This window comes from Panicum virgatum, chromosome 1N (genome assembly GCF_016808335.1).
Source record: "Panicum virgatum strain AP13 chromosome 1N, P.virgatum_v5, whole genome shotgun sequence".
NCBI classification, from domain to species: Eukaryota; Viridiplantae; Streptophyta; class Magnoliopsida; order Poales; family Poaceae; genus Panicum; species Panicum virgatum.
The window spans coordinates 51,735,655-51,746,570 of record NC_053145.1 but is presented as its reverse complement, the minus strand read 5'-3'; the positions used below and the strand labels follow the sequence as shown (position 1 = coordinate 51,746,570).

Genomic DNA, 10,916 nt, shown 5'->3' with positions numbered 1-10,916 from the left:
CTAGTAAAAACAAAGAATCGGATCTTGAGGCGGTAACGGTATGTAAAAGTTCTCTTCCTACTAGCGCGTGCCAAGGAGCACGTCCCATACGTAGGCTTACTAGCTAGACATGAGGCAACGGCATGGTATTGCGAAAGATGAGCAACAAACTTTTGAGTCCACAAAATATGCCATGCTCATTTAGAGATATCATTGCATGTCCTGTTTATTACTATATATATAGGGAACGTATCTAGTGCAAACCAAGGACCTCGTGCAAACCCGTGCAAACCTACTAAAAAAAGTTTCAAAAAATTCTGAAAAAAATCATGAATGTGCTTCTCAGCTTACCTCATCTATATACAAAATTTTATGGTCAAATTCATCTTACTCTAAAAGTTACAAAAAAACAAATTTTCTGACAACAATAATGGTTCAAATGCATCTCAAATTTGTCTTTTTTGTAACTTCTAGAGTAAGACGAATTTGACCATGAAATTTTATATATAGATGATGTAATCTGAGAAGCACATTCATGATTTTTTTTAGAATTTTTTGAAACTTTGTTTAGTAGGTTTGTACGGATTTGCACGAGATCCTTGGTTTGCACCAGATACGTTGCCATATATATATATATAATATATATATATATATATATATATATAGTTTTTTTAAAGAAAAAGAAAAAGAAAACAGCCATGCGGCGTTGTGCCTGTGGTGCGGGCCCGAGGTTGATGAACGAGCTGCCGTTGCAACCACCGAATCTAGTATTCTGGCTCTTCAAGGCGCCACGCGGTGCCCCGAAAGGAGCAGCATGTAGCAAAGACGGCATGGTCTCTTGTCTGATGGGAGCCCCATGCTGATCGATCCGTAGCTTGACTAGGGCTGTTCGGCTGATCTAGTAAATAATGTTCGGCTGGTAGAATGAATAGTATTATGTGAGAGGAAATAAGCCAAGACAAGTCGAAATTGGACAAGCCGAGCTTCGTGCTTATGAGCTTCGATTCCATCAGGTTGGCTCTCTACCTCTACCGCTCTACGTGTACACGTCCATTGACTAGTGGGGAATTGAATCGAACGAACGGGGAATGTGCCAGTGCCACGGGACCATGCATGTCGCGGCCGCGGCTGTTCGCCTCCCGGCGGGACACGCAGCGGCCGGCCATGACCTGCTGCCGGCTGCCGGCTGCCGCCGATGGACGCCGCCGCGCCGGGGGCCCGACAACGCTGTGCACCACTACACCCTTCGAGACTGATCCCTGCTGCATGCCAGTTGCATTGCCCATACGTACGCGCACACGTCGTCCTCTCTCCACACCTCGACCCCTCCTCAACCCGTACGTGCTACCACTGGTAGTAGTAGTAGTAGTAAAATTAAATATAAGGTGGGTGTCCGCGTCGCCATGCACGGCGTGGTGTCAGTGACCGCCGCGCTCGGTGGTACTGGTCGCCGTCGTCGTCGCCGCTGGCCTGGTCAAAACTCTCAAAACCCCCGCTCTGCGCGTCGTCGCTCCTGCCGCCTCCAAGTGTCGGCCCGCGCCGGCGCGCCTCCGGTGGCAGCTTACTTAATTAAAACCGCCTCGGCCCCGCGCCCGATCGGCCGAGCCGGGCCGCCGGGCCCACGCAGCGGGTTAACTTCTCGTCCCCACGAGCGCGCGCGCGCGCGTACTATGGCAGCGACGGTGCACTCGTGCCCGAGGCGGCAGCCAGCCAGAACCAAAGCGACCAAGCCACCGCGCGCGCTTCGCCCTATATATAGGGGAAGCGTCTTCGGCTTGTGCGCAGGGCGCGCGGTCGCACAGGCAGGCAGGCACAGCTAGCTCCCGATCAGCAAGAGCTTCCGCGTTCCGCGTTGCGCGCACTCGGCTCCAGCGAGTTTTTGAACTCTTGCGCAGCTTGCTAGCTCGTTCGACAGCCTGCCATGCCGGCCTTCGCGGGTGGCGCAGCGGAGCCGCCGCTGGCGGACAGCTACAACGCGCTGCTGTTCCGGCGCTGCTGCGGCGGCGGCGTCGACGACGATGGCGCGCGCGCGGCGGCGCCCGTGGCGGAGTGCGAGCTCCCGATGATCGACGTCGCGTGCCTGATGAGCGGCGGCGGCGGCGGCTCGGAGGCGGAGCGGGCGGCGTGCGCGGCGGCCATCGCGCGCGCGTCGGAGGAGTGGGGGTTCTTCCAGGTGCGCAACCACGGCGTGGCGCCGGAGCTCCTGGACGCGATGCGGCGGGAGCAGGCGCGCCTGTTCCGCCTGCCGTTCGAGGCCAAGGCCTCGGCCGGCCTGCTCGGCGGCTCCTACCGCTGGGGCACCCCGACCGCGACGTCGCCGCGGCAGTTGTCCTGGTCCGAGGCCTTCCACGTCCCGCTCGCCGCCGTCTCCGGCGACGCCTGCGACTTCGGCGGCCTCACCACCCTGAGGTTGTTCTTCCTACACAGCTACCACTCATGACTCACCCTCCCTCCCAATTTAGCTACCGAGAAGTACCGTGCTTTTTTCTCATTTTTGTGCATAGTTACCCGGCCAGCATCAACAAAGGGAGAGCTTACTTTTATCTTTTTAAAAGAAAAAAAAATTGCTAGATAGAACTAGTTAGTTCATTCTGCTCGAGCTAGCATTCCTCAAGTAATACTAGGAAATAAAATAAAATCCATCGTGATTCGTGAAAAAAAGGTTTTATTTAGAGGTAGGGACTGGTAACTAATAAAATACGATGCGATGGGGACGCGGGTGAAGTAGTGCGGCGGAATAAGTACCAGGAGGCCGGACACGACGTAAACCCGGGGCCGGGAAAAGGAGAGGCGCTCGGATTCACGGCGGTTAAACGCTCGAGCTGGCGTGGCAGAATCACCTTTCTTTTTCTCTGGAGTAGCCAGCAAGTCAGCTCAAGCCTCAAAGTAGTGGGCTGTAACCCGCGTCTGATGTGGAAAATGCTGCCGTCGAGGCTCCTGCGATTAGTCTTGGTCCCATGCATGATGGGTACAATTAGATGGTTATTAATTTCTGCATATATTTGGCTAATTATAATTATATATATCTAGGTTATACTTTTATATATAAGTGTGTCCAATCAGTTGTCCTCTCACGGGTTTAGTGATGGATCGGAAGCGGGCTCGTCCGCCATTTTTTTAGTTTCTTTTTTTTTTGTTTGAGGATCACACTCGAGTTAGTCAAACATTGATGGAGGACGTCTTTTTTCGTATGTGTTCTTTGCATTTCTTCCGTTTTTTTATCTGAATAAAATAGCATGCTAGGACATAGGTGTGGTCTCTACTAAATATATGAATCTACTCTTTTAATATTTTATTAACTCTTTTAATATTTTAATGATTGAGCTAGAAGGAACCATTCTAGACTTCTAGTTAGCGGTTACTAGTTGCATATATATAGAAAATTAAATAATGGGGAAATAATTGAAGTCCTCAGGTGGGCACAACAATATCTGTAGTTTATCACACGATGCCATCGTCATCTTTGCTCACACGGGTCGTTGCGCCGTGCCGACGTCGGCGGCGCTCGCTGCAGGGACGTGACGCGGGAGGTGGCGGGCGCGATGTCGAAGCTGGCCGGCACGCTGGCGCGCGTGCTCGCCGAGGCCCTCCGCCCCGGCGCCGCCGGGGAGCGCTTCCCGGAGGGGTGCGACGAGACGACGTGCTTCCTCAGGCTGAACCGGTACCCGCCGTGCCCCGCCTCGCCGGATCCGGACGGCGCCGCCTTCGGCCTGGTGCCGCACACCGACAGCGACTTCCTCACCGTGCTCTGCCAGGACCACGTCGGCGGCCTGCAGCTCATGAAGGGCGCCCGGTGGGTGGCCGTCAAGCCAATCCCCGGCGCCCTCATCGTCAACGTCGGAGACCTCTTCCAGGTACGCACGCGCACACCGATCACGTTGCTCGATCCATCTATCTAGCTGTTCGATCGATATCCCCTTCGTTCCGCCGATGGGTCCACATCGTCCTAGCAGCTAGCAGCTACTAGTAAAGCACTAAAGCCTAAGCTAGCTAGTACCTTGTTTTGTGCACGAGGAGCATCGGTCACAAAGATACTCTTCATTCGCTCTAGTGGCTGTCTGTCTGCCTGCGTGAAATGCAAGTACAGAATCCAGCACGAACATATTCCGATTCCAACTCTTCAGAAGTGGGGGAGCTTCCAGGGCTTGCCGCATCAGACACGAACTGTACTTGGCTACTTGCTTGCGTACTGCGGCAAGCAAGTACGAGAGCTGGTTCCTCAAGTGTGTACGTGCATGTGTACTGCGGCTAACGGGAAAGTCTACCCGGCCGGTTCGAGGGACAGGGGGAGACACCGCAGTACGAGAGCTGGCCTATCCATGCACGATACAGCTGCATCGCCACATGGTGTACCGCAGCTTTTGCAGTGGGAGATCACACACCGGTACAGCTACTACTATATGGAGTGCTAAAGTGGGCTAGTTGCAATTATCCAGACAGGGAGATTACTATAGATCTAACTTACTCACAAATCAAAATACAGTACTAATTAAGATCAGATGATTGTTTGTTTTTAGAAATGAGTACTAGTATGCATGCGCCGTACGAATGCTTGTGTTTTACAATCTGTCAGCATCGTGCATGCACTGTAATATAATCCCAATAATTAAGGTGCCCTCTCCTGACATTTGTTCTGGTTGCACATTTTTGAAGGCATGGAGCAACAACAGGTACAAGAGCGTGGAGCACAAGGTGATGACCAACGCGACGACGGAGCGCTACTCGGTCGCCTTCTTCCTCTGCCCGTCCCACGACTCGCCCATCGGCGCGTGCGCGGAGCCTTCTCCTTACAGGACGTTCACGTTCGGGGAGTACAGGAGAATGGTGCAGGAAGACGTCAAGAGAACCGGGAACAAGATCGGGCTCCCTAATTTCCTCGTCTAGGTTTGCGTGGCGCGCGAGATGTGTGGTCTGTTATATATACAAGTCACAACCCTTATTTCCACACACCCATCCTTGTTTCTTTCTGGCCCTCGTCATCTCATGTTTCATTCTCTTTCTGTATACCTGCATTGTACAGTGGAGAGTGCAGTGTGATTGGTGCAGTACGTGATTAGTTACTAGGTTGTACGTAGACTAATTGATGTAGCCAGCTACTAGCCCACAAGAAAGTAGTAGGATCGATCGCGAGCGTGCACCTAGGATATGTAGCGATGATGATTTTTTCCCCTGTTGATTGTCTTCCTTATCCTATACTCCTGCTAAAACATGTTTGTATGCCGATGAAAATTTCTATGTTTGTGCATGCATGTACAAGAAGTACTGAACTGTACTTTTATATTGTACACTTCTGTCAGCTTGTTGCTTTTGGGTTCCGCTTCGTACGGCCACAAAATCTGGCTTGTCGTTTAATTAAAAGTGTAGACTTTTGAATGGGCTGCAAATTGGTTCTGAAGGTTGTTAATTAGTTCGTCATCAGGGTACACAGCAGGTAGGCTTTGTCTGTGAGTCTGTCCCTGACCCTGCCCGAGTAGGCCGACGGCGTCAGCATAGTGGGGTGTTGGGCTGCGACGGGATAAACATGGGCGCCAAGTGCGGGGCGGTTTTTTTATTTTTTTTATTTTTTATTTTCATTTTTTACAAAAATATATTTTCGATTTGGAAATTTACAGGAATATACCCCGGCCGCCTCGCTGTCAGGTCCCGACCGCCCGGCAGAGGGGCTGCCGGGTATATTCCTGTAAATTTCCAAATCGAAAATATATTTTTATAAAAAATGAAAATAAAAAATATAAAAATAAAAAAAACCGCCCCGCACTTGGCGCCCATGTTTATCCCGTCGCAGCCCAACACCCCACTATGCTGACGCCGCCGGCCTACTCGATCGGATCGGGCAGGGTAGGGACAGACTCACAGACAAAGCCTACCTGCTGTGTGCCCTGATGATGAACTAATTAACAACCTTCAGAACCAATTTGCAGCGCATTCAAAAGTCTACACTTTTAATTAGACGACAAGCCAGATTTTGTGACCGTACGAAGCGGAACCCAAAAGCAACAAGCTGACAGAAGTGTACAATATAAAAGTACAGTTCAGTACTTCTTGTACATGCATGCACAAACATAGAAATTTCCATCGGCATACAAACATGTTTTAGCAGGAGTATAGGATAAGGAAGACAATCAACAGGGGGGAAAATCATCATCGCTACATATCCTAGGTGCACGCTCGCGATCGATCCTACTACTTTCTTGTGGGCTAGTAGCTGGCTACATCAATTAGTCTACGTACAACCTAGTAACTAATCACGTACTGCACCAATCACACTGCACTCTCCACTGCACAATGCGGGTATACAGAAAGAGAATGAAACATGGGTTGACGAGGGCCAGAAAGAAACAAGGATGGGTGTGTAGAAATAAGGGTTGTGGCTTGTATATATAACAGACCACACATCTCGCGCGCCACGCAAACCTAGACGAGGAAATTAGGGAGCCCGATCTTGTTCCCGGTTCTCTTGACGTCTTCCTGCACCATTCTCCTGTACTCCCCGAACGTGAACGTCCTGTAAGGAGAAGGCTCCGCGCACGCGCCGATGGGCGAGTCGTGGGACGGGCAGAGGAAGAAGGCGACCGAGTAGCGCTCGGTCGTCGCGTTGGTCATCACCTTGTGTTCCACGCTCTTGTACCTGTTGTTGCTCCATGCCTTCAAAAATGTGCAACCAGAACAAATGTCAGGAGAGGGCACCTTAATTATTGGGATTATATTACAGTGCATGCACGATGCTGACGGATTGTAAAACACAAGCATTCGTACGACGCATGCATACTAGTACTCATTTCTAAAAACAAACAATCATCTGATCTTAATTAGTACTGCATTTTGATTTGTGAGTAAGTTAGATCTATAGTAATCTCCCTGTCTGGATAATGGCAACTAGCCCACTTTAGCACTCCATACTAGAAACTGGGGCGCACCGTTGGTGCGCCAGTTTGAGCTGGTCCAGTGTATGCCATGTGATAGTATTAGCGCAAGCTATGTTTTGCGAATTTAAAAGGCTGTGTAACAGAGAAAAGGAGGTGATTGAAAATAATTGCATGTAAAACTAACAGTTTATATGCCTAGTAATATTAAGTGAAATTGAACTCCCGTCGTCAGGCACTCCATGGAATTTAGTCATCATTATATTATGAATAATGATCCTTTTTTTAGATGTATATATAGTTCATGTGGCAATGTAAGCTGCAGTAATCCATGGATTGGAGTTGTAGAGGGGGATCTCTGATGGGGATTTCAGATCAAGAAACGTTTTAGCTACTGAAAGATTGGGAGAACGGAGAGCAAGATGACTTGCCTGGCGGCAGGTAGGACTCCGGGACCTTATGGTACCTCATTGCGCCGTCGTCGCAGCCGCGGCTGCCACGCGCCGCCCGCGCGCTCGCCGGCCAACGCGCGGCCGCTCGCCCGCAGCGCACTCGGCGGCCCCCGATTGCGGCGCGAGGGCCTCCGCCGCCATGCCCCGCGAGGTCCTCCGCTGCGCCGCCGTGGCCGAGCTCGAGGCCGCGGCACCGCCCGCGCGAGGCCCCGCGCCGTCGTCCGCCCTTGCTCCTGTGGTCGCCGGCCGCGCGCCTTTGCTCCACGCGCCTGCCATCCGCCCTTGCTCCGCCCGCCTCGCCTCTACCGGAAGCTGGCCGCAGCGTGGCCCATCCGCGCCGCACAGCTCCGCGGCTCCGGGGAGGGAGGAGGGGAGGGGCGTCGCGGCCGGGGCGGCGCGGCCGGGGAGGGAGGAGGGGAGGGGCGTCGCGGCCGGGGAGGGACGAGCAGCCGAGCGCAGCGGCGGCGGAGGCCATTCCCCTGGCCGTTGGATGGCCCGATCGGATGGCCAATTTTTTTTAGGCGACGTGGCGCAACGGGGAGCCAGGGAATGACACCGGAATCGTGTCTAAGAGATAGTAGTAGCTGTACCGGTGTGTGATCTCCCACTGCAAAAGCTGCGGTACACCATGTGGCGATGCAGCTGTATCGTGCATGGATAGGCCAGCTCTCGTACTGCGGTGTCTCCCCCTGTCCCTCGAACCGGCCGGGTAGACTTTCCCGTTAGCCGCAGTACACATGCACGTACACACTTGAGGAACCAGCTCTCGTACTTGCTTGCCGCAGTACGCAAGCAAGTAGCCAAGTACAGTTCGTGTCTGATGCGGCAAGCCCTGGAAGCTCCCCCACTTCTGAAGAGTTGGAATCGGAATATGTTCGTGCTGGATTCTGTACTTGCATTTCACGCAGGCAGACAGACAGCCACTAGAGCGAATGAAGAGTATCTTTGTGACCGATGCTCCTCGTGCACAAAACAAGGTACTAGCTAGCTTAGGCTTTAGTGCTTTACTAGTAGCTGCTAGCTGCTAGGACGATGTGGACCCATCGGCGGAACGAAGGGGATATCGATCGAACAGCTAGATAGATGGATCGAGCAACGTGATCGGTGTGCGCGTGCGTACCTGGAAGAGGTCTCCGACGTTGACGATGAGGGCGCCGGGGATTGGCTTGACGGCCACCCACCGGGCGCCCTTCATGAGCTGCAGGCCGCCGACGTGGTCCTGGCAGAGCACGGTGAGGAAGTCGCTGTCGGTGTGCGGCACCAGGCCGAAGGCGGCGCCGTCCGGATCCGGCGAGGCGGGGCACGGCGGGTACCGGTTCAGCCTGAGGAAGCACGTCGTCTCGTCTCACCCCTCCGGGAAGCGCTCCCCGGCGGCGCCGGGGCGGAGGGCCTCGGCGAGCACGCACGCCAGCGTGCCGGCCAGCTTCGACATCGCGCCCGCCACCTCCCGCGTCACGTCCCTGCAGCGAGCGCCGCCGACGTCGGCACGGCGCAACGACCCGTGTGAGCAAAGATGACGATGGCATCGTGTGATAAACTACAGATATTGTTGTGCCGACCTGAGGACTTCAATTATTTCCCCATTATTTAATTTTCTATATATATGCAACTAGTAACCGCTAACTAGAAGTCTAGAATGGTTCCTTCTAGCTCAATCATTAAAATATTAAAAGAGTTAATAAAATATTAAAAGAGTAGATTCAGATATTTAGTAGAGACCACACCTATGTCCTAGCATGCTATTTTATTCAGATAAAAAAACGGAAGAAATGCAAAGAACACATACGAAAAAAGACGTCCTCCATCAATGTTTGACTAACTCGAGTGTGATCCTCAAACAAAAAAAAAAAAGAAACTAAAAAAATGGCGGACGAGCCCGCTTCCGATCGATCACTAAACCCGTGAGAGGACAACTGATTGGACACACTTATATATAAAGTATAACCTAGATATATATAATTATCATTAGCCAAATATATGCAGAAATTAATAACCATCTAATTGTACCCATCATGCATGGGACCAAGACTAATCGCAGGAGCCTCGACGGCAGCATTTTCCACATCAGACGCGGGTTACAGCCCACTACTTTGAGGTTTGAGCTGACTTGCTGGCTACTCCAGAGAAAAAGAAAGGTGATTCTGCCACGCCAGCTCGAGCGTTTAACCGCCGTGAATCCGAGCGCCTCTCCTTTTCCCGGCCCCGGGTTTACGTCGTGTCCGGCCTCCTGGTACTTATTCCGCCGCACTACTTCACCCGCGTCCCCATCGCATCGTATTTTATTAGTTACCAGTCCCTACCTCTAAATAAAACCTTTTTTCACGAATCACGATGGATTTTATTTTATTTCCTGGTATTACTTGAGGAATGCTAGCTCGAGCAGAATGAACTAACTAGTTCTATCTAGCAATTTGTTTTTTCTTTTAAAAGGATAAAAGTAAGCTCTCCCTTTGTTGATGCTGGCCGGGTAACTATGCACAAAAATGAGAAAAAGCACGGTACTTCTCGGTAGCTAAATTGGGAGGGAGGGTGAGTCATGAGTGGTAGCTGTGTAGGAAGAACAACCTCAGGGTGGTGAGGCCGCCGAAGTCGCAGGCGTCGCCGGAGACGGCGGCGAGCGGGACGTGGAAGGCCTCGGACCAGGACAACTGCCGCGGCGACGTCGCGGTCGGGGTGCCCCAGCGGTAGGAGCCGCCGAGCAGGCCGGCCGAGGCCTTGGCCTCGAACGGCAGGCGGAACAGGCGCGCCTGCTCCCGCCGCATCGCGTCCAGGAGCTCCGGCGCCACGCCGTGGTTGCGCACCTGGAAGAACCCCCACTCCTCCGACGCGCGCGCGATGGCCGCCGCGCACGCCGCCCGCTCCGCCTCCGAGCCGCCGCCGCCGCCGCTCATCAGGCACGCGACGTCGATCATCGGGAGCTCGCACTCCGCCACGGGCGCCGCCGCGCGCGCGCCATCGTCGTCGACGCCGCCGCCGCAGCAACGCCGGAACAGCAGCGCGTTGTAGCTGTCCGCCAGCGGCGGCTCCGCTGCGCCACCCGCGAAGGCCGGCATGGCAGGCTGTCGAACGAGCTAGCAAGCTGCGCAAGAGTTCAAAAACTCGCTGGAGCCGAGTGCGCGCAACGCGGAACGCGGAAGCTCTTGCTGATCGGGAGCTAGCTGTGCCTGCCTGCCTGTGCGACCGCGCGCCCTGCGCACAAGCCGAAGACGCTTCCCCTATATATAGGGGCGAAGCGCGCGCGGTGGCTTGGTCGCTTGGCTCTGGCTGGCTGCCGCCTCGGGCACGAGTGCACCGTCGCTGCCATAGTACGCGCGCGCGCGCGCTCGTGGGGACGAGAAGTTAACCCGCTGCGTGGGCCCGGCGGCCCGGCTCGGCCGATCGGGCGCGGGGCCGAGGCGGTTTTAATTAAGTAAGCTGCCACCGGAGGCGCGCCGGCGCGGGCCGACACTTGGAGGCGGCAGGAGCGACGACGCGCAGAGCGGGGGTTTTGAGAGTTTTGACCAGGCCAGCGGCGACGACGACGGCGACCAGTACCACCGAGCGCGGCGGTCACTGACACCACGCCGTGCATGGCGACGCGGACACCCACCTTATATTTAATTTTACTACTACTACTACTACC

At 53.7% G+C, this 10,916-nt stretch overlaps 1 protein-coding gene and 1 pseudogene across 1 annotated transcript; one reads left to right on the top strand and one right to left on the bottom strand.

Moving 5' to 3' along the window:
• Window positions 1-1,761: 1,761 nt before the first annotated feature.
• On the top strand, window positions 1,762-5,275 carry LOC120656533 (gibberellin 2-beta-dioxygenase 6-like). The gene is made up of 3 exons (XM_039934648.1): window positions 1,762-2,388; window positions 3,494-3,833; window positions 4,633-5,275. Exons 1-3 carry the CDS (start codon window positions 1,901-1,903, stop codon window positions 4,861-4,863), a joined length of 1,059 nt encoding a protein of 352 aa, XP_039790582.1. The 5' UTR covers window positions 1,762-1,900; the 3' UTR covers window positions 4,864-5,275.
• A 694-nt stretch (window positions 5,276-5,969) lies between these two features.
• LOC120656532 lies at window positions 5,970-10,541 on the bottom strand (annotated as a pseudogene).
• Window positions 10,542-10,916: the final 375 nt, after the last annotated feature.